We start from the raw sequence: 23,726 nt of genomic DNA, 5'->3' as shown, positions 1-23,726 counted from the left end.
CCCTGAAATTCTTGAATGACCTTGCTCTGTTTGAACAGTAGTAGGTCTACCAAGGTTTGGTTGAAAGAGCATCTAGTCTTGCTTGGCCTGCAGCAAAGCCAAGCATCTTGGAGAAGTGTTGGAAGAAAAAGAAGGGATGCTGGCCACTGTGGTATTCTGATCCAAAGTGCAATGCCATGAAAACACATTGGGTGAGCTATCAAATTTCCTGGGAATGGCTTTCTTCCAACTGAATTAACATAGCAATTTTGTGCTTCAAGTAGCATTAAAGTCGAATCCAAAATAATTAAAAAAGTTTACTGTATACAGAGTTGTCTCAAAAGTTAGGGAGATAATTCTGTGCTTATTTACAGTCCCATTTAATTCAATGACATAATTTGCATAAGTAAGAGCAGCAGAACATTTTGTTTAAAGCACCCATCACAAAAGAAGTGGAATTATGCAAACAAGCTGTGATCTACAGAAAAGATCAATATATGTTAAAAACCTTCGTGATTTCAAGGTTGTTCTACATTAAGTGTACTTAAATACTTGAGTTTAATGTGCATCAAGGGGAGGGTGTTGTTCATTCTCTCTGCCAGGCACTATTTCAAGAATACAATTATATGATGTGATTGCCTGTGATAACAGAGGATTAGACTTGCAGTCAGGAATCCTTCCCCATCTTCTACTGCTAAGATGAGGAAGACACTGGCGTTAGGGGAGTATTACTGGTTCAGAGGTGTGCTGGCTCCTTAATTTGTTCCTGTAATGCCTTGAATAATGTATTATTTTAAGTCTCCATAAATTTTTCAGGTAAAGCACTATTGTAAATTATTGATTAGATATAGCAATATATATACACGTTGGGCATAATTAATAATGCATATCAAACTGTGAGATAATATTCTTGTGCTGTTTCAAAATTAATTTAGTTTGCCTCAGATACTTTTATTCTCCACTATTTAAATACAGTTTTAAATAAGAAAAATGTTTTTATCGTCTGAGAAAAAAATACATAAATGCTATGCTCAGGGCCATGTAAAGCAATTTAGCAATGCATAAGGTCACATCCAATCCTCTCATTTAAATAAAAAAAGCTAAGAAGGGGAATCCTTATGAGAGGAATATCCTGCTCCCCTTCAAAGTTCTATTCATTATCCCCTGGATAAAGGAACTTTATCTTGCAAAGTGCCAAGCAACCTCATTTCCCATGAGCTGAAGCCCATCCCCTGGCTGTACTGGACCCAAGCTGAGATGGGTGGAAGTGATGGAACAACAGGAATGTAATGAGCAAAGGATGTGGAACCAGAAAATGGTTCAGACCACCTTTCACAGCTTGGCTCTTCTTTCTCCAGGTACTGAATCCATTAATACGTCAATAGAAAAGAAGCCAGTTGACCTCAGTGAGAACCAATCTGTCTTAAAGGCTAGGGACAGACATTCAAAAAGCCTGAACCTGAACTGATTCAATCCTTACAGGTTGTCTAACCTGGCTAGGCTAAACTGGTTTGTAACCAGACAGACATCCCAGAAATGCAGGCACAGGCCTATAGTGGCTCAGGCTAGAAGCCAGGGGGTGCTAGAGCATCCCTCCCTTCCCTTCTACACTGCTGAGCTGAGGGTGGCGGGGTGGTTAGGCCCCAGCAGGATGCTCTGATTAGGGAGGGCCCATCCCCCTGCCCCCACCAAGCAGCCCAGCACGGAATTGATGACAGTGTTTATCACTCCATTAAGCAAACAACAGAGGGACATTACCAGCTACCTGTTGATCCTCCCTTTGTCCCGTCTGCCACAGCATGGACCATAGCCAGCATGTGGTCTGCTAGCTAATACTGTGTGTAGGTGTAAGGCAGATGGGAGTATAGTAGTGCTGCATGTACATAGTTGTAAGCAATCCAAACCCCAAGCTGCTCTGAACATACCAAATTCAATGAGGTATAATAAGTTGTATTCCTATAGCAATTTTAAAATTATTTACAAGGGAGCAGAGGCTGAAGGGGAAGATGAGACAGACAGAAAAAGGCTTAGTGGAAACCAGTGAGTACAGAGAGAAGACAAGGAATAAAGATGTGTAGAAATGAAGAAGGGATAATGAATATGAAGCAAGACAGAGGAAGTGAAGATGAGGGAAAACAAGGGAGCCAACATACACACTTACATATATACATAAGTATATACATACATACGTATATATGTATGCGTGTGTACACACACACAAATATGTATGCATGTATGTATGTCTGTATGTATGACTGAAAATAGTGCTGTCAGGGAAAGGACAGGGGAAGCAACTATATACAAAAAACATACATTTTAAGTATGATTAACCATCTAGTTCCACTTCATGATGCAGTCAGTATCTGATGCTCCAGAGGAGGGCTTCCATTAAGAACCTTAATGTACTCCAGTTGCTACCTGTAATTCATGAACCTGCAGGAGTATAGCTTTTGAACTAGCTTTCCACTGTGCATTTTCTATCATGATACTCAAGACAGAGAGCTATAAAAGAAAGCAAAGGATCAGAAATACATTTGTGATTAGAGAGAGTATCCAGGTTACTATGCTGATGCAGTGTGAAATCCTGGCCTCTGTTAAAGCAAAATTCCCAGTGACTTCAAAGGCACCATAGTAGACAGAAGGGCAGCTTGTAATCTTTTTGCTTTCAGCATCAGTTCAGGAGTCAAACAAGAGTAGGAAAGAAGTTCAAGATGAAAAATTATTAGCTTAAAGCCAAGCAACTGAAAGCCTGCAAAGCAGTCTCATGGTTAGAGCTTGTTTAGGGAATAGAACAGCACTGATTTATACTTTGTGCAATTTCACAGGCTTTTTTGAGGTGTTTATAGGCATAAATGTGTGGTGAATTTAAGCCAGATACATGATCTCTTGAAACCACAAAGGCCTTTTTATGCAGCACACCTTTCTACAGGACTCAAGTAGCTTTTGAAGGATATGTTATAAAACTGCAGCAATTTAGGCCAAAGCTTTTCTTCCAGTTTCCTATAGACTCTGTCATAAGGGTAGTCACAATTTTACACTTACAAGTATCTTAATGCCATTATGCCCTTATGCCAACACAATGGCTAAGTCTACATTCTTGTTTTTGGTCTATGACTTTGCTTTGTGCCTAACACTAGAAATTTTGCAAGTCACTGGTAAGTAACAAAGCAAAAGTGATGAATAATGTGAAGGTGTCCCCAGAGATACTGCTTATAGGAGCACTCACAACACAAGCGCAACCTCCCTAAGCACATTAACTAGTATACATAGGGACAGAGCTTGCATTTCTTGTGTATCCATAAACTCCCACTGCTCAGGCAGGTTATGGAATCTCCTGTTTGGAGGTTTGCAAGAAGAGGCTGTATAGGTATCCTGTCTGGGATGGTTTAGGAACAGTGCAACTGCTTGTGAAGGGGGTTGCACTGGATGACTCTTACAGTCCCTCTCCAACCCTATAATTCTTTGAGTTTAGTGGGAGCTTTGGATGCATGAACAAAGCAAGACTGGATCCACAGAAAGTTGCATCTAGAAAGGCTGATATTTGTATAGAGTTCTGAATTTGTGTGTACACCCTGTAAATACTGATAACTGGGGAAATCTTTTGATCTATTCCATTGGGCATGGCCTGCTGTGAAAGGAGTTTGGCTTTGAATACAAGCCAAAAAATTAGCTTATATGAAGATCTAGTTTTAGCCAAATCTTCTCATCCAAGCAAGACTTACAATCAATCCTGGATTGAGCAAAACCTGTTCAGTGCCATTCTGCTGGAAAGGGAAAGAAGCAGATCCTCTGTGCACTCTGAAGCATGTCAGGAAGGAGGCCCCAAAGCAGGGCCTAGCAGGGGAGGTTAAAGGCACTGCTAAAGGAGCATTGACTACAGGGATGATCTAACCATATGCCAAAAGGCAAAGCTATTTTGTGCCCTAAAAGCTGTGCATCTGAATGCGAGTAAGACAATTCTGATTCCCTCAACTTTTAGTATAGTTTCTCTGCATGCAACACATATATGCTTATTGTGGGTAGCAAGTCCTTACTATTAATGCCTCCTACTGCTTAATTTAAAAACATATACAGTCAGTTTTGGGACAGAAAAAACAGGTGAGGAAATGTCTGTATTTAAAAAAACCAAACTTATGAAATTTTAACTTTCAAATGACTGACAATGAGTCTTTACATTTTTCTGTGAATTTAAAGTCTGTTAATTAAAAGAGTTAATGTTTCTAAAGGCAAGCCAATGATTTTACAACAACAAACACAAAAAGAGGTATTTTGAATGTTTATGAAAAAGATATGCTCTGGACCCAGCTATGACAGCATTTCAAAGTTTTAACCTTTTGGAAAGGTAATTTTTAAAATCACAATAGAAAATTAGAAATCCAAATATTTTTATTTCTTCAAATGTACTATGTTTATCATTTACAAATCATTAGCTATAAAAATATTTACCTGATTTAGCCTTTTGATATTTCATGCAAATGAGAGGACAACACTGATTATCCTGCTGTTAAAGTTAAAACTCCCCATTACAGTCAACTGAACTCTAATGCCAGCACTGGAACATTAGGATTGTCGACACAGACAAGAAATTAAAGGTGAAGCAACCAATATATTTGAGCTAATAGAAATATAAAAGCACAGAGGACAACAAGGGCTCACAAAGAATTAGACCACAACCAGAACTCTGGTGATATTGTGTTCATGCATAATAGCCTGATTAATTATGACTTCCCAGAACACATCTTATAACTTGTAGGAAGCTTGAACTTGTTCCTCCAAAGTCAAAGCGAGGACTCCCAATGGCTTTGGCAGAAACAGGATCAGGCCCATAATCTTTGTAATAAAAAAATATATTGCATGTGTGATTTCAGAATACCACATGTTCTCAACTGACACAAAAGAGAGTAAGAGTCAGTGCACAAAATCCAAAGTAGAAAAATCAGCAGATAGTATATCAGGTTGAATCACAGTATTATGACAGTGTTCATTGTTTTCCACAAAATTAAATTCTCATCTGGTACTACAGACTGTTATTAGCATCTTGATAGTTTGAGCTACGCATGCTAAAAAGATATCTCCTTTTTTAAAAAACAAACAAAAAAACCCCACAGAAAACCTGTGTTTTGTTTTTTTACTGCTAAAGCACATAACAGTGAAGGGCACACTCTGCTGGTGAGAAGCACCCTTTACACTGAATACCATTTAATGATATTTTATAAGACTAAAGTTCCACTTAATTATGTAGAATAAGGGCTTGCAGGCTACATAACCTTTTCTCAGAATCTTGAATATTGGAGAAAGGGTCTAATAATATTTCCTCACTGTGCATGGACTTTATCACAATTAAGTACCAGCATAACTAGTGCATAACAAAGGTTCAGCTGCCAAAATAAAACTTTTCCAAAGCACTATATGACAGTTCAAAACTCTTTACCTTGGGCTTTTCATCCAGTATTTGTTGGCGTATCTCCTTGTGTTTTTCTATGAGTTTCTCCTGTCTCTTACTCTGAGCATCTTCTAGCTACAAGAAAACAACAAAATGTTCTTTTTCACTCAAGGGGGACAAGGTTCTTTGGGTAAATGTGATATCTTTTATTAAACCAACTAACTAGTTGGAAAAATTGTTCTTTGCAACCTTTTGGGCACAAACACCCTTCTTCAGGCATAGGGAAAGTCTGCTGGTATCATGTGTTCTCCATGGTAGAACAGAAGTTAATATGCAAAATGCAGGTCTGTGAAAATGCAAGTGTGTGGCAGTGCAGATCAGAGGAATGGGACACAATAAGGGCAAGACAGGTACGTATTGGGGAAGAGGGGGAATGTTGAACTGGTGATAGCATGTAGCTGGTAAAATGCAGACAGGTTACCTGGGGTTATCAGATGGCAGGCAGGTTATAATGTGCCATAAATCCAATCTCTATATTTAGTCCATGATTTTTTGTATCCAATAGATTTTTGAAGTGAAGTTCACAGGCTCATCTACGAAAGGTGTTTTGTAAATTCCCTTTGAAGATAAGAACTAAGAGGTTGGAGAGAGAGTGGTTGTCTTGTAAGAAGTGTGCACCCATAGGTAATTGGATATTTTTGTCTTTGTGGGTTTTCGGTGCACGTTCATTCTGGTACGCAGTGGTGTTTGGTTTCTCTTACATATATTCCATCAGGGCATTTAGTGCACTGGATGAGATGTATTACATTTCTGGAGGTGCAGGTGTAAGAACCAGGAATGCTGATGGTTCCATTGTGGGGTGTAGTTATTGTGGGAGTGGTGGAGATGTGTTGGCATCTAGTGTGTTTTAGGCCATAGGAAATTTGCTTCTGGTGATGAGGTTGGCAAGGTTCGGTGCTTGTTTACAGGCTAGGATGGGGGGGTCTGGAAAAATCTCTTTAAGAATTGGGGCTTTTTCTAGTATGGGTTGCAATTGTTTGAGGATTTTCTGTATAGGTTCCAGGGAAGGATGGTATGTCGTAACTAATGGTGTGTGATTTGTGAGGACTTTCTTTTTGTACTGCAGCAATTTTTCATGTGGTATCCAAGTGGCTCTTTCAAAAGTATGATCTATCTCTCTAGAGGAATGTCCTTGTTGAGTGAAAGCCCCTTTGAGATTTGCGAGGTGACGATCATGGGTTTTCTCTGCAGTGCAAATTCAGTAGCATTGGAGGACTTGCCTGTATATTTCAGCTTTTCTGGTGTGTTTAGGGTGATTGCTAGTTCTGTGTAGCTATGTATGTTGTTGGTCCATGGGTTTCTTGTATATGGTGGTTTGTATTTTACCATTCCCTCTGATCCTTACTGCCATGCATTTGCACTTTCATAGACCTGCATTTGCATATTGGCTTCTATTCTACCATGGAGAACACGTAACACCCGCAGACTTTCCCTATGCCTGAAGAAGGGTGTTTGTGCCCAAAAGTTTGCAAAGAACAATTTTTCCAACTATTTAGTTGGTCGAATAAAAAATGTCACATTTACCCAAAGAACCTTGTCTACCTATGTCCTTAGAGCAACACAAACAACCAACAACTTTTTCACGCAACACACAGACCTGATTTTCCCCTCCCAATTAAAAAAAAAATGTGTATAATGAAAACTGTAAATATTTGTAATACAAGTGCAAAGTTCCTCTCTTTACATGAGCCCGTGACTTAAACTGATAGTCACAGGTGATCCAAAGGAATTCAAATTCAGAAGTATTTAATATAATAGTCATAAAATGTAAAGCACATTTTTACTGTATTTTGTTACAGACACTGGACCTTTTCCTGCAAGGAACTACGTTTACATATGTGAAAATAATATATTTATATAGTTTGGCTCTGACTGTGCCATACATTTAAGAATGCAGTTGATTTTAATGGGAATTAAACACATGCTTAAAGCTAAGGATATTCTTTAGTTCTTTTCTTGAATCAAGGTCTTTGTTCACAAAAATAATTAGGCTTTTGCATTAAAATGTCTCTTCCTTGCAGATTTGTTGGAACTCAGTGGTGTCTGCTTCCCAAAGTTTTGTTTTAACATTTTTGATAAAGAAAGATATGGGAATACATAAGATTCAATATATTGAAAAACCCTTACAATTACAGAATAGCTAGCAGCTTCTCATGAAGTTCTGCGAAACAAAGTCTTTTATATCTTGCAGCACTCTGTTTACAATTCCTGTGCATTTCAGCAATTTTCCAAATATAATCAAGGAATACTCTGCAATTGCTTGTTTATCCACTTTCAGAGATCTTTGTCATTTTTAGATTTTTGAGAGGGCAAACCATTTAAAAAAGTTCTCATGAGCTACAAGCAATAAATAGCATATAGTTGCTATGAATAAAAACATGGAAGTCAAAGATCCAAACTCATCTATAATAGAGTAGAAAAATTAACTAATCCCTTAGTTACCTATTGCTCAGAAGAAAACAACCCCACACATCTCCAGTGTCACATGGAACAGAATGTATCTAACACTCTGGGCTGTTGTTATTCAAGCTGCAGTCACCAAATCTTCATTTAAAAGTTTAGAAACTCTCCAGTATGATAATAAATATGGAAACTGAAGTTTTACAAAATGTACATAAACATAATGGCCTGACTTACCCTTTTGATGTATTGCACCACTTCCTGGATATACGATCGAATCATTTCAGTCTTCTCTCTGAAGACAAGTGATTAACAAGTTATTACAATGGATAGAATTACAACAGTCTGTTTGTGAATTTAGCTCCCTCCTTACAGAAGGGGGATTACGCTTTGATGGCACACTTCTGTCCATCCATCCACCAATCCATCCATCCATCTTCATTTTTACTGGCCTTTCATATGGGGAGAAGGGGAATCTGTCTTCTAGGAAGTGTCCAGATTTTACTGAGGCCTCTCACAGTGAAATAATGTTGTGTCCTTCCTTTAAGCCCTAATAACATCCAACAAGTTCTGCTCTTTTACTGAGCTCTTCAGCATGGCTGTTGTGCCCTTTTAAGTGTCAAAATGGAATCCAGAGAGAACACAATACACAAGCAGCCACCCGGTGCACTGTGTCCAACACGTGGCACAAGGAACAGCACAAACAGGTACTAGAAGGGACATCCGGGCTCAAATGAAAACAAAGACAAAATCCTGAAATGCAATGTTCACCCCATAACATCATTAAGTAAACTAGGACCTCTGATTTCAGAGCAAACACTTGCGTCAGAGGATTTCAGTGAGAAAATTTTACACAGGTATCAGATAAGGGTCAACTCAATAACTCCAAATGATTGCACACTGGACTATTCTGCTGACGTTGAATTTTTGCTGGTGTTGTGCTTCCGTGCATTGAGACATGCTAGGGGTAGGACATAGCTGGTTATACTCTGTGCTTGAATTGTGTTGTCTTTCTGTGCTCTAAAACAATGCTGCCCAGAGGCATAACTTGAAATATTGGCACCTTGGGCAATACAGGGAAAGGGGAGGAGTGAATGATCACTTACCTCCCTGTTCAAGGGCTGCTGCAATTGTGTTGACAGTATGGGCTGCTGCTGCCTCAGCCAAAACTTCTCTAACAGGGGCTGCTACAGTGGCAGCAGCAACAGTGAGCTTGGGAACTGTTCTTCTTGCTGGCTGGTGCCCTGCTCCCGTGCCAACCGCCTCCCACCCTTCCCCCTCCACCACCTAAGTTACACTACTAAATTGCTGCCCATTTTGTTTGTTGGTTAACTCCCCAGCTGCCTCCTTGTTTGGGAAGCAGAAAAATAATTGTTTTTATAGCAAACTCTAGACCCAAAAAAGATCTAAAATAGAAAAATGAAAGCCTGGAAAGCTCAGCACATTATATTACTTTGTGTGTATTGTGACTTCATATTTGAGGGAGAGGAGATGTAGTTGTAACTACTAAGCACAGATAATTAGGAAAGGATTCACTGGTTCTGCAGGAAGGTCTTGCTATCTGTTCAACTGGGACAGGGGCAAATTACATTCACTTGATGGAATAATTGGGAAGAAACATAGCTGAGTTTCCTAATCTGTTTTCTCCTTTCTCATGGGTTCTCCTGTGGAAGGCGTTTGAGGGAACCCTGAAGGATTTTTATTTGCCTGCTTTTGAACACTTCTAAGCTTGGCATCTCATTAATCTTTCTACTGATGAATTATTTCATGCTATAATTGATTTTACAGCTAAAACATTTTTCATAATACCTAAGTGATTTCCATTTTACTTTCATGATATTATGCCACCTTTAACTACCTTAAATAATTCCTCCTCCTTCATATGATCTATTATGACCATTTTTTGTCTTTTCTTTAGGCATCTTAATAACTTCTCCTGCTCTCTGTTCTTAAGTAAGGCACTGCATCTTTGCATCGTTGGGCCCTCTTTTCAGTGCTTCTGAATACACTGTTATTTTTGGAATTGAAGTAAACTAAATAGAATTAAGGCCACTTTAATTTTAAATCAGTCCTCACAAAGAGGTTGAATGTATTTTATTAATCCATTTTAAAAGTTAAGTTAGATGGTTTTTCTAGTGCCCCCATGTAGACAAGCCCAGAGATACTTACATCCAAAGCTAAGGCCTAGTTTTCCCCATGCCCTCCTGCAGCAGACCAATAACTTTATATAAGGGATTTGAAGCTAAAGGGTCTTTTTATAAGTGTAAAGTTACTTGTAGGTGTGCTGACAAGCAAAGGCTATATGTATTCTGTCACGACACAGGTGCTTTCCACGTTTGCTCTCAGGTGATGCATAGTCCCTCCCTGTACAGTGTAACAGCACCACTACAGCTGCCAGAGGGTCTGCAGTGGTTATGGAAAATGGGGCTGGATTAGTCCCATGAAATGAAATTAGTGTTGACTGCTACTTCCGTGACTGATTACTGCCTGCAAACTGACTGCCTGGCATTTAGGGCTGAGGCTTTCCCTTTCTATTTTCCACATGTGAAACGTCCTTGACCTTCTTTATAAAACCGAATGCACTTTTAAGGACATACTTACTCATCCATTTGATTTTTATCCTTGGATTTTGCTTCTGTGATCTTCTCCTGCCTCTTCTTGTCCATTTTCTTCTTTAATTCTTTCTTTTCTCTAAAGGAAAGAGGAATAAAGATTAATCCAAAATGTATATTCTATACAAACTTAGCCAAAGAAGATTTAATTAGTTAAAAAACTCAGAGCCTTACTTTTCACAAGTTTCTTTTAATTTCTTTAACTGGCTGTTCTGACACTCTTCTGCTACATCTGTCAACTTCTGAATGAGCTGGGGAAAAAAGCCCAAAACAATTACATATTTTACATTTTGTCATCTTAAATAAATCTAGCTTTCTTCAATAATATATGGTGATGAACATATGTAAATATTATATCCCCTCTTTGATCTGTGTATAATTAAAAGATAGCAACTGCTCTATCAGTGAGGCAGGCATCATCAGACTGAGAGCTGTAGAATTATATATACTAGCTCCCTGTTTCTCAAGAACAGCTGTTTCCCAAATTATCTGATGTAAAAGCAAAGGGTAGTTATATAATATTCATGTTATGCACTGGAAAATTGGTGCTCATTTATAAATTCAATTATAAATTGCACTTCTATGACATTATCTAGAACAAGGCTTCTTTGTGGGTGTGGCATTATTATTATTTGGAACAATTTTGATTTGGTCATAGAGAAATAACAGATTCCTACAAAGCAGGTTGGATGGGGTTCTGGTCATATTTAGGAGCATGAGCTACAGCAGGACTGGGCAATTACTTGGGCTGGAAGGCCACTTATGAAATTTCTGTGAGCTGTTTCAGGCTGGGGAGGGAGGCAATTTATCTTATCTGGCCTTGGTTAGCCTACCCTAACCCACTGCCAGGGGCACCGATGGAGCAGGTGGGTGGGCAGTGTCGGTAGGGTCTCCATGGAGACTGGCCTGGGACCCTAGTGGGCAGGGCAAATTCAGTCAGGCAAATGGGATGGGGTTGTGAGCAGGTGGGGAGCAGCATCCAGGAGTGGGATGGGCAAGTGAAGCCGGGATTGTGGGGCATTGACAGAATGGGACCAGAGCCCTGGGCAGAGCCATGATCCACTCCCTGCATGTCCCTGTGATGGGCATCGGTTCTGCGGGCAAGGACATGCAGGGAGCAGATTGCAGCTGCTCCCTGGGCCCCAGCCCCACACTGTCACTGCCTGCAATCCTGGCCATGCCCACCCCCCCCCCACTCAGTGTAGATAAATGCAGGGTACTGCACCTGAGGAGAAGCATGCATACAAGCTGGGGAGCTCCCCCCTTGTGAGCACAGAGGCGGAAAGGGATCTTGGAGTCATTATTGACTCCAAGATGAACATGAGCTGCCAATGCCAGACCGCAGCCAGCAAAGCCAACAACATCTTGTTGTGCATCCAAAGTTTCATAGATTTCATAGACATCTCAAGTTGCATCTCAAGCTGGTCCAGAGAGGTGATACTCCCCCTCTACGCGACATTGGTTCAGCCTCAACTGGAGTACTGTGTCCAGTTCTGGGCACCGCACTTTAAGAAGGATGCGGCCTGCCTTGAGAGGGTTTGGAGGAGGGCCACCCGCTTGGTTGGAGGGCAACAGGGCAGGCCCTATGAGGAGAGGCTGAGGGACCTGAACCTGTTCAGCCTCCGCACGCGGAGGCTGAGGGGGGGTTTGGTGGGCGTTAGGGGAGATCAGCAGCAAATAGGAAGGGCCCTATTCCCCCCAGCAGCACCTGGGATGATGAGGAACCATGGCCAGAAGCTGCTGGAGAATAGGTTCAGGTTAGAGATTAGGAGGCGCTATTTCACCGTTAGGGTGGCTAGGATCTGGAACCAACTTCCCGGGGAAGTGGTCCTCGTTCCTACCTTGGGTAAATTCAAAGAGGTTGGATGAACACCTGTCTGGGGTCATGTGATCCCAGCATGTGCTCCGAACAGTGGTGGGGGGTTAGACTAGATGATCTATTCAGGTCCCTTCTGGCCCCTAACTACTATGAAACTATGAAACACTCCCAGATGCTACTTCACACCCACCTGCATCCCCATCCCACTTGCCTGGCCGACCATGCCCTGGCCATGTGGGTCCCATCTGGCACCCCTCTGCAGTGGGTGCAGGGTGGACGGGCCCAGGGTGCCTGGGCAGCAGGGTGGGTCTGGCTGGGGCTGTGGAGCACACACTTGCTCCTGGGCAGTGGCAGCAGGGCCTGCTAGGAAGCTGAGTCTGGCCACCATGCTTCCCCTGCCTCACAAATAACAGTTCCCATCATGCCCAAGAGCCACACACAGGGATGGGGCAGACTGTACCCAGTGGTACCTCTGTGCCCTGGGGGCAGTGGGACCAATCACATGCACCACAGCCCAAGCTGCCCCCCATGCCTGCGCAGGCAAGGCTGAGGGACCTGCCACGGGCTGGACAGAATCCCTTGGTGGGCTGGATCTGGCCCATGGGCCATGCTTTGCCCACCCCTGGACTACAGGCTAAAATGCAGGACTGAGGGTCAGGAAATGTGAGTTCTAGTTCTGGTTCTCTCAAATGCATTCTGGGGCATTCTGGTCATTTCAAGGCCAACCCTATTCTCTGCTAAAGTCAGTAACAAAATATCCAAAAGAACAAGATTGGTCTCTGACCTCTCTGTAATTCAGTTTTCCCATCTCTGAGAAGTAATAATTCTCTATGCACGCAAGTGTTAGGAGACTAAATTCATAATATGGTGCATTATAAAAATAGAGAATTAACACACTTAAATATTTCACCAGTTTATGTCTAATTGAGTAAAAGCAGCATGCATATAATCAAAATCTTGAATGGAGAACCTTTGATATGGTTATGCAGTAAAATTCCAACTCTTTTCTCCTTCGTATTGATAAGAAAAGGAAAGAAACAAGAATGAACTCTCCTCTACAGCTACCAAATTACCAAGTGTATCATGAAGAAAGAATCCTCACTCATCTGTGAAGCAAATTTTAATCTGAGGAAATATTAATTCAAATAAAGCTCGGTGATCAAACTGTCAGAATGTTCCTTATTAAAAAAAGTAATTATCATGACACTTCAAAGCTGAACAACGCAGAAAATGTAGCTTAGCTTTGGGAACAGGCATTATCTATTTTGATGAGTTTATATGCAATAGAAAGCTATGCAAACTAATTATATGCTAGTCTAAAATGGCTGTTTTAAAAAAAAGAACACAAACTTCTTTATCACTTTCCAAACAAGAGAGGAAACAGCTCAAAAAATGCAGCCCTCTGAAAACAATGGCAGTAACTGCTCAGTGGTGTGAGTAAGGTTTATTTACTGTCTCTAACTTAATTGCAAACATAAAGGAGTTTTGCATCTTACTCAATATTATAATTAATATCCATTATGTTTGTAGGAGGGGCTTGCTATGCACTCTTCAAATAAACACATCCTCTCATAGTGCACATGGGGAGAGAAAGATAAGCATGCTTCCTAAACTTTGACATACCCTACACAGTGTTCTTAACATATGCTTGTAGATCACATTGAGAATGCCAATGGCTAACAAAATTTCATGTTTTTCAAATGGTTGTCTGTCCCAAAAGACTTTGGGTGTGAAGCAGAAAGAAAGGAGACTATCGACTAAATGTAGAGAGACACTCTGAGAGAAAGAGAGACAATCTTGCTGCTGGCCTGGATTAGGGTTGGAAACGTTGACTCAGCTTCAAGATGTATTCAAACCTGCCATTAGCAGAAAATGTCAGTGACTGTAAATCTAGTATGTATTTGAATAGATGATTTACATAGTTCTTGGCCAGGATGGAACATACAGGATGATAAAATAAGTTGAGATCATTTGAAAAATAGTGAAGTCCCATGCCTGACCCAGTCAAGGGATCCTGGTAAATTAGAAGTGGACAGAGAAATAAAAACAGGGCACCAAAACTCAGTCACATCCAGGCCAAACATTTTTTCTTGAGTCTACCATTTGGATTATTTAAACACCCTAAGATTCAGGTTGATACCAAGACATAGAAAGCATGACCAGCCTTCAGGTAAGCCAGGCAGTGCCCAGTGGTAGCCTTAGGGCTGTTGGGGCCCTGGGCAAGAGAGTCAGTTGGGGCCCCTTAGAGGCTGAATTTTGATGACCTATAAGTCAGTCGGAGATTTCTGATTTCAATTTCACTTTGTCCTATCCATGGAACTGCAATAAAACTATCTTAATACAATACTGATAATACAAATATATTCAGTGTAATTAATTTTTATTTTTATAAAGTGTGGGGCCCCAGGCAGTCACCCAGTTTGCCCTCCACTAAGGTCACTACTGCAGTGCCATAGCAAGGGGGTCGAGCAGCGCAACTGCCTGAGGTGCTGAATCGAAGGGGCACCAACAGGCGCTGCCCAGCTGGGGCAGTGCATGGGACAGAGCAGCGAGCAGCTCATTTGGGGGGATGCAGGGATGTGGGGAGGGCAGCTCTCACTGCTGCACGCACTCCTGGGCAAGCATGGGGGGGTGCCCCCCAGATCTGCGCGCGGGGTGAACGTGGGCTGCCACTGTGGGCTTTGCCCCACGTGCCAAACTTTGTTGCTACGGCACTGAAGTCAGGTATCATATTCACGAGTCACAGGGACCTCTGGGACCCTTTGCCTCATTCTACTTGCCAAAGCCTCTAGAGACAGACAAGCATACGCTTATAGTGACTTCAAAAAAGGGGAGGAGTTGATGCTCAGGAGCGTGCAGTGGCTGTTACACGATAACTGTAACATTTATATGAGCCTGCAGTAAGACACGCACAACAAAATGGCTCCAGCTTTAACCTTGCTTCATCTGGGGCAGTTTAGTTCATGTGTATCACCGCAGGTTGATGCACATGTCATGGTTACAGCACAGCAGCTGCTGCACACTTCTGAGCAGCATCTCCCTCTTCCCTTTTGAAGCTGCAACAAACATACGTTTGTCCATACTCCAATGTGTACTATTCTCATTCTATACAAAAGGATCTGGTGCAGCTTTGGATATGGAGGCTGGAAAATAGCATCTGTGCCCCTTGCCCTTGCAGCTTTGAACAGTTTAACAGAATATGTGAACACACACACACACACACACACAGAGCTGGGAATGAGAATGTGGATATGAGCACCTGTGCTGCAAGTGCACACTTGAAAAGGGAGCAAGGTCTGGAAATAAGGAGCATTAGAGGCCCTCTTTAAAAATGTATATCTGAATGGAAACTCCCTTGAGGCAGCAGAGATGAGTGCTTTTCTTCTTTTTTCTTGTCCTTGAAAAATAGCTGTGGTGCTCAATTTATCTGGTCCCAGGGGCTGGATGAGTGGCATGGGGCCAGTCCACAGGCTAGATCCCATATTGGAGGTCAGTGAGCCAGAGTCAGTCCATGGGTGAGACCCAGGGTGCCAGCCTGGCCCCATGCACTGAATGTGGCTGTGGAGTGACCACAAGTGCTGGCCTGGCCCACTCATGGGATCTGGCTGTGGCCCAACCCCATGAAGGTCCTGAAATGTTATGGCAAGGAAGTGGTGGCAGCATTAATGAATGTGGCTCTGGACTCTGCTGTGACAATTAACATTGCCACCACACCCCCACTGCCAAAGGTCCAGACCCCAGGGATTGAATCCAGCCCATGGGCCATAGGTTGAACACCACTGACAAACAGAAATTTTGCTGAATTGGGGGAAAAAGGTTGGGGAGGGGAAGGGTGAAAGAGGGAGTACTGAACGTATTTATGAATTGGGATCAAATTCTCTTGATAGTTTTCGCCAAAAGGAAACAAAAAAGGAGAAATTTTGAAAAATTCAAAACGTGTTGCCTCAACATTTAAAAAATGAAATGTTTCCTTTCCAGAATGTTGGCACATTTCGTGCTGATATTTGCCAAAGAAAAATTTAGACTCGTCATTTCTAGATGACAATTTTTCACTTCAAAATTGACCCAAATTAAAAGAAAAATGCTATGCTGAAGGAATCATTTATCCAACCTTATGCAGTGACCCTTTGATGTGTCACTGGAAGGCAAGGCTACAAGAATTCAGTGTCCTTTGCTAACTACTAATTAAGATTCCTTACTATTGCCATCCTTTCCCACACTGACAGGAGGAGGGATATATCAGGGTCCTTGGCAGTGCATGTCAGCATCTGCAAGAAGAGTGGTGAAAGCTCAGCCCACTGAGCTAGGAGTAACACAGCTTGGGACAATACTTACCAGAGATGGCTTTTGAAACCCCAGGTAAGACAGAGACTGTTTGCTACTTCAATCAAACAGAGACTGCTAGCAGATATGGACTCAACACAGATCCCAATCAGCACTTCACTTTTAAATTTCTCACTGGGGAACATAATTCAATTGGCTGTCAAACAGTTTCCGTACATTTCTTTTTTAACAGCCAACGCTTCTAAAACAACCTGCCTTTCAGATGGTACAACAAATCACTGTAAATGAGCAATACCCTAATATGAGCAATACCCTAATATGACAGCTGCAGATAACACACAAAACGTATCAGTTCTCAGAACACAGGGTATAACTCCTATGTACTGTCATGACCCAAAGGCATGATTTTGTGTGTGCTTCGGCACCAGAATTATCCCCGCCGAGTTGCAGAGCATTGCACAGGAGAGTTTCCTGTTGCAAAGGAAAACCCCGGTGCAGGGACGAGTTTCCCGCTTTTTCTGCAGCTTCTTTTGCAGAGTGCATTGCTCAAGTTGCAAGAGGAATGCACGGTGCAAAAGAGTTCCCGCCACCGGTATGCAAATTCGTTCCCTGTGATTGGCTAGTTTTAAATTATTCACACGTGGCGGCTAACGATTGGCCTGTTAGCCGTGTAAGAGGCTTGAGCAGTTTCCGCCCAAGCCGAAGAGGACTCCACATCCGTCTCGTGGGGACTCTGGGTACACGGCAGGGTAATAGAAACCCTGTGTGAGATCCAGAGGAGCTTGGTGGCCTGATCCATCGCCCACCTCTTCCCGTCTTCGAGCGCGACTTTTACAAGACGTACCTACGATTCTAATTTTGGTGGCTTGTTCACCCAGAGCATCCGGAGCTCTGCACCGTGGAGCCTAGCAACCTCCATGAGACCGTCTGTGTTGTCTGTCTGTAACCGCAACTCAAGCAAGTTTTCCAGCCTACACCACTGCCATCTCTGTGTAAGTAAACAATCTTTAAAACTACCGATACGCGTCTGTGCCTAATTCCAGCTCGACGGCCTTCCCTCTCCGACCCGGCGTGCCCGGGCTGCTGGCCACAGCCTGCGTGCAGCACGGAAAAGGGCTCAGGTCGCTCCCGGCCCGCACATGTACAAGAACTCTGATTCTCTTCTGCTCTGACTCATGGGCTGACCTCTTGTGCCAGGTAGCCCTGGGTGGTGAGACTAGCCCCATTTTACGTAGTGCTGCTTCACATCATTTTGTACAGATGTCAAAGATAATGTCTGTGGAGGATTCAGGTGGTGTTTCACAGAAAAACCGAAGCCAATTTGTGTGGAAAAATTGCATTGGTGTAGTTCAGGGGTGGGCAAAATGCAGCCCAGGGGCCGAATGCAGCCCACCAGGCCATTCTATCTGGCCTGTGGGGCCCTGAAAAAAATTAGGAAATTAATATATATCTGCCCCTGGCTGCCTATCATGCAGCCCTTGATGGCTTGCCAAAACTCAGTAAGCGGCCCTCCATCCAAAATAATTGCCTTCCCCTGGTGTAGATGCACTTAACTTTTTAAACCAATATAATCAAAGTGGTATAAGCCTTTCTGAGCATGCTCATTATTGTGTAAGGCGGGCTTAACTGATATTCATTTAAACTTCTTCCCAATCAACTTATTAAACACTGAAAAAGTACCCATACAAGGGCGTACCCCAGTTTAGCTATATCAGTGTATATTTACATGGAAGGTCACACAGGTGTTGACAAGGCCTGAGATGTGGTAGTGATTATCATTCATGATTATTATTAAATGAACAGCTATTGTACCTCTTTGCAAAAGACTGAAGCAAATACAGTATGTTGACAACTCTTTGTTATATTGAGTTGTCAACAGGGCTAAGGTTGAGACCGTATATCAGTAACTTAAGGATAAAACTAATTACAGAAATGCTATAGCTCCAAACCCAGGAAAATCAGAGTTAGGTTTACCCTTAAAAGAAAGCCAAACATGTTAAAGCATAAAAAAATATAAATTGAAGCCATCCAACCAATCTTAATCCTCCCCTGTAGTAACGTAACGAGGTGAAAACATTAAAAAAACCCAAAGCCCCAAATCATAACATACCTTTAGAAATCAGTTTAATCTAACCCAGGAACCACAAGCACTAAAATTCTTTAATCAAAATCATGTGGTTACTGAATGATGTCAGTACCAGGGAAATTAAACTTGTTGGTTGTTTAAAAGGATATTAAAATTAACATTACCTCTCAGTTTCCTGAGTGTTTAATGTTTGGATTTTAGATAAGTATGGCACTTCTCTGTATTGTCTTTTACCCTTAAGTTACTGGTGTTTTTAAATTTTACTTTCATTCTATCCTAACATTTTTATCAAGTAAGTAAAATTACTGTTAATAGCTTAATTCAATGAACAGATAACACACTGAAACTCTGCTGGGTTTGAAAAATGGCAGCGGACATGAGCGCTTTAGGCCTTCTATCCTACAATGAGTTCTCAATGCCTGTTGTTCAGCTAGACCTCAAAGCAAACATTCATTTTCACAGTAGACCAAGATTGAGAGGCCCTGCTTGATTTTCAGGGATCAGGGAAATAATGTTGTACTCAGACCTCTCATGAATATATGAGGCAAAGTAAAGAAGGGCTAGAAAGGAAAAAAAAAACCCTGATCTTTTATTGTCTACTGTCTATTCCAAGGGGTGTAAGAAAAAAGAATCATCTTTGAAATGGTAGAAGTCTTTATTTCTGTTATGTCATATCAAAGGGAAAGTTTTTACTGAGATTTGTTCTAAATATGCCCACTGTAGCAATTAAGAAATGTTAGCAGAACAGTACATTAGGTCAGATGGGTAGCATTTCTGTTGGATGGGTGGTGTCAGAGGGTTAGTTCTCAAGACAGGGAATTACAAAGTGCTGTTGCAAAGAATGCTTGCCTGATCAGCTGCTACCTGGAGCATGTGAGCTGTAAGCTAGAAAAACATGCTGCTCATAAAGACAAAAGGGAATGGAACAGGTAATCAGGTATTTTATTTAACCATAGAAGTTTGTGTGGTCCCTATCCCTGTAGTATCTGAGCACCTTGCAATCTTTCCTGTATGTTTAGGCCAGTGATTCTCAACTGGGGTGCCACAGCACCTTGGGGGTGCCACAACATGCTTTTAAGGGTGCTTGAGGACATGAGCAGCCTCCCAGAAGTGACCCAACATGGCTTGTCCCCACCTCCCACCGGGGCTGCGTGGAGTTGCTCATGGTGGTGAAAGACCTGTCAAGCTGACCTGGCCTGGATAAGAAAGACGGTGCTGGGGCTTCTGGTAGAGAAGCCAGTAGAGGACAAGCCAGTAGAGAATGAGCTGCAGTGGTTCATGAGGAATCAACACAGGGAGAAACATTAACTGCAGAGTGGACACGGAGACATGAATGGCAGGCGGGGGGATGTAATTCAGCTCATGCAGAGCCAGGCTGGTTGCAGGCACAGAACCAGGACTTGGTGCTGCGTCTGTTCCACGGCATGAGGCTGGACCCACTGGCACCGGGCACATGCTGCCAGAGCTCACTAGAGAGACCCCAGCACTAACCCACCATGCACAGAAGCTGATATCTTCAGGTAAGGAAATGAAGTTTCAGTTTCTCACAAGTGTGTCACAAATATTGGTCCATATTCTGTAGTCAGACCAGTGCACCTACATAGCTATGTGGCTGCGACCCTGAAGTGTTTTTATTTTCTGACTTCTTCTGTATGCATAACTTCTTAAATGTAATCTTGCCTTAGAATTAGTGTTCCTGCTTTATTTCCATGTTCTTGATTAAAAAAAACAAACCCTAAAAAAATCTAAAAAGATCTCATCTAAGATAAAGGGACTTAAAAAAAAAAAAAGAACAACCAGACCATTCACAAACACGTTGCTACTTATTTTTTGTATAACATTTTGATATTGGGTGATACTAAATTCAGAAAAGCATAGGAATCTGAAGAGATCAAAAATCACTGGTTTATGCAAATAGCCCAACTGCAACAGAATAATTTAGCCTGGATTTTCCTAAGTGTTAAATTTACTCTGCAGTAAAGAGCGGAGACATAACCAGTTCTCCAAAGTTTGCTGCTGGCAGTAGGCAGGTATGGCACCTGGCCATTAAGTAGTGGGAAAGCTGATTTCCTGCGAGCAAACAGCTATCTTATAATGCAATGGACCAGGGAAGTAGATGCATAACCAGTGCAGTGGTATAATTCTTTTTTCTCCAAAGCATAACTTTATCCTGGACTACAGTGACTTACACCGGAGCAGAGCTATACACTGCTTGTCCACTTTTCTTTTACCACTGAGTAAAGTCGAATTACTCTGGCATAAGCATGTTGTAGATCCACACCCTGTACTTATCTTCATTGCACTTCTACAATGGAAGGAAATCCATTATTCCTATTTTTCCTCAGATAGAGCGCAGACAGATCTAAATCTAGTGTCAAATTATTGGGACATCTTTTCTGCCTCTTGCCTACAGCTAATGTGGATGCCACTTAGGGTTTAGGCAATACCCAATATCATTATAGTTTTTTAAGGCCTTTCCTTCTCTGGTTTGGTTCTTTCACTAATGACAAGAAGCAATAGTTGTTAACAACTCAGAGAGGTGCTATGATGTCTCAAGAACACACGAGCTATGGCCAACCTACTAATGCTGCCCCACTGAAATCAACAAACAACAACTCCAAGAAATAGGTCAGATTGGTTTCTGTGAGTGTTCAAGGTTGGTGTGACTTTTGTACTTGGTGGTCACATCTACATGAAACACTACTGAGCAGTTGTTACTGAGCATTTATTTAATACTTGTTTATGCAAGTACTAAATAAATGCACAGTAACCTGACTTACTGTGCAGTAGCGCTGATGAACGCCTTTTTTTGTGATGCCACCGCATAGTAGCCTAATGCTACTGCACAACAACATTGTGTCACGTTTTTTGCCACACAATGCTACTGCGCAGTAGCATCACGCTACTGCACAGTCAGTGCCTCCTGTAAACGCACCCGGGGGGGCATGTCTAAGTGTTCAATTCACATGCAAGAATAAACTGCGGAGTTTTTTCCTCCCAGGCATGCTGTTTGGATGTGCCTGGGAGCAAAAACCTCCGGAGTATATTGCTCTGAAGCTTATGCATGTGTAGCACATTGAGCCCGGTTGCAGCAGCCCCGGGCTGTTCCAATTGGGTTCAATGTGCAGCAGAGAGACTGGATGGGGCACAAAGGTGCTTCAGTGCAAGGCCAGCCAGCAGGCAGCCCCTGTCCTGAAGCACCTTCATGCCCCAGCCACCAGGCAGCATCTACATGTGTGGTGTTGCAGGGATGGGAGGTTTAATTTTGTGGTGGGCTCAGGAAGCTGGATACTGTAGGTTGCAGTGGGGATTCTGGGAATGTCCCAGATCATGGAACAGTCCTTGGGTGATTTTCTATATATTGAAATGACTCTCAAATATCCTCTAATTGCACAGAGGACCTCTGGCCCACAAATGCAGAAGGCATAAAGTTGCCATTTTTGTCCTAGCTTCAGATAAGCTGGATCTTTGTGTTCTGCTTCTGGGAGTTCAGATCCTTAACTCCTTCACTGAATCTAAGAGCAATATCTCCCCCCATAATTAAAATTCTGTTGTATGTCATACAGCACCCTTTAGAAAAGTCCTTTCCCCCCCTCAAAACATCCACTGCCATCTGCTCCAGCATCTCTATTTTAGATCTTCAGGCCTTATGATCTTGCCTCTGCTGACAGCAATGCTCCAGCTGTTAAAACAAAAGTTGGTGTGGAATAACTTATGCAAAATATTTATGCACCATTCCTAGATGATGCCCCAATATCCCTTTAGAGCATTCATTTTCAATGAGAATACTGCTTGGCAAAACTTCACAACCCCGGGAAATGTTTGAAGCTATTTCCATCAGTTTATTTTCATGGGATGTTACTTTTTTTCTAACTAATTTTGCTTCCTGGAGTGTTGTAAGTCTGTAAAGCAGCAGAAGAACCTCGAATCATGATCCAAATGTTGCACTAAATGTGGAACTAGCTGAACAAAATGTCAGGGATTTCTCCTTTACAGTAGTAGTAGTAATCATTTGTATTCCTCTGGTGCCTTCATTCTAAGGTCCTCAAAGACGTAAGTCTTACAGCGACTCGGCAAAGGCAAGCACTAGCCCTATTTTACAGACAGAATGCCAGAGAGGCTTCATAGATTTGATCAAGGTAATCATAGGTGCATAGGACTGGAAGCCTCCTAGGTCACTCCATTTAGTCACCTGCTCCCTTCTCCCCACCCCTTCCCCATGTTGGGTGGCCAGGGCCTGCTTCATTACCACTGCTGCCTCTAGCAGTGGCATCCGCTGGAGGAAGTCTCTCTGCTGGGGGAAGTGGGAGCAATAAAGCAGCTTCCTATCACCTCCTGGTTGGATGGCTGGAAAGTACACCTTTGAGGTAAATTGTCATCTCAGAGGGCTGTACACGCATGCATGTTCTCTATCTTTGCAGTGCTACAAAGTGCTGAGACACTTGGTAGCAGTATAAAAGTAGTGTGTGTCCAAGGCCAAAGAGTCTGTAAATTCTGGGGTTGAAATCCTGAATCTATTAAAAGCAAATGGCAAAAATCCTGTTCAATTCAATAGTCAGGCCTCCACCGTGAATTTCTTAACTCTCTTTGTGCTATAAAGCTGCTGTACTAAGAATAATCAGTGCTTGGATTATTTAGCAGGGACAAAAAAAGAGTTGTTTTCTCACAGCTGTATGATCTTTTACCATTCTCTGATTTACTCTCCTTACAAACCTTAACACTGATCCCTAATACTAGCAAAAGACATGCAACCATCAAAATAAAGTAGTGAGATTATAAAATGGCATCTATTATTTTTTACTAGTTGGCTTTACTAACACAGTACAGAATCAGGAAACAGAATTCTGATGTACCAAGGTACCTTTTTGATATCTTCAGCAAATACATAAGAAACTTATGTCATTTTATGATCTGTCCTGAGAAAGGAAAGCACATAGCTGCACTCAGGGATGTATCTAGGGGGTGCAGCAGTCACATTTCCCTTTGATTCCTGCTCCACCTGAATTTTAAAACAAAGTTCTTGGGAGGAACAGCTGTATTTCTATTCAGGCAATGCTGAGAGAATCAGTTGACTTCATGTCTCATTATCATCTCCCTCATTCC

General features: G+C 42.1%; 1 protein-coding gene across 5 annotated transcripts in view; it reads right to left on the bottom strand.

Moving 5' to 3' along the window:
• PLCB1 (phospholipase C beta 1) overlaps window positions 1–23,726 on the bottom strand; it is a 737,260-nt gene that overhangs the window by 105,645 nt on the left and 607,889 nt on the right. For 4 of the 5 annotated variants that reach the window (XM_025202227.1, XM_025202200.1, XM_025202212.1 and 1 more), the window contains exons 27-30: window positions 10,609–10,685; window positions 10,424–10,513; window positions 8,060–8,117; window positions 5,411–5,497 (exon numbers count right to left, since the gene is read on the bottom strand). In XM_025202227.1, the coding sequence (XP_025058012.1) occupies window positions 5,411–5,497; window positions 8,060–8,117; window positions 10,424–10,513; window positions 10,609–10,685 (312 nt within the window). Of the gene's footprint in view, window positions 1–2,369; window positions 2,482–5,410; window positions 5,498–8,059; window positions 8,118–10,423; window positions 10,514–10,608; window positions 10,686–23,726 lie in introns of those variants that run through there. The other variant, XM_025202207.1, reaches the window with a different exon arrangement.

Source organism: Alligator sinensis, unplaced genomic scaffold (assembly GCF_000455745.1).
Source record: "Alligator sinensis unplaced genomic scaffold, ASM45574v1 scaffold140_1, whole genome shotgun sequence".
NCBI classification, from domain to species: Eukaryota; Metazoa; Chordata; order Crocodylia; family Alligatoridae; genus Alligator; species Alligator sinensis.
Note: the sequence above shows the minus strand (reverse complement) of the source record. Positions and strands in the feature narration are given on the sequence as shown.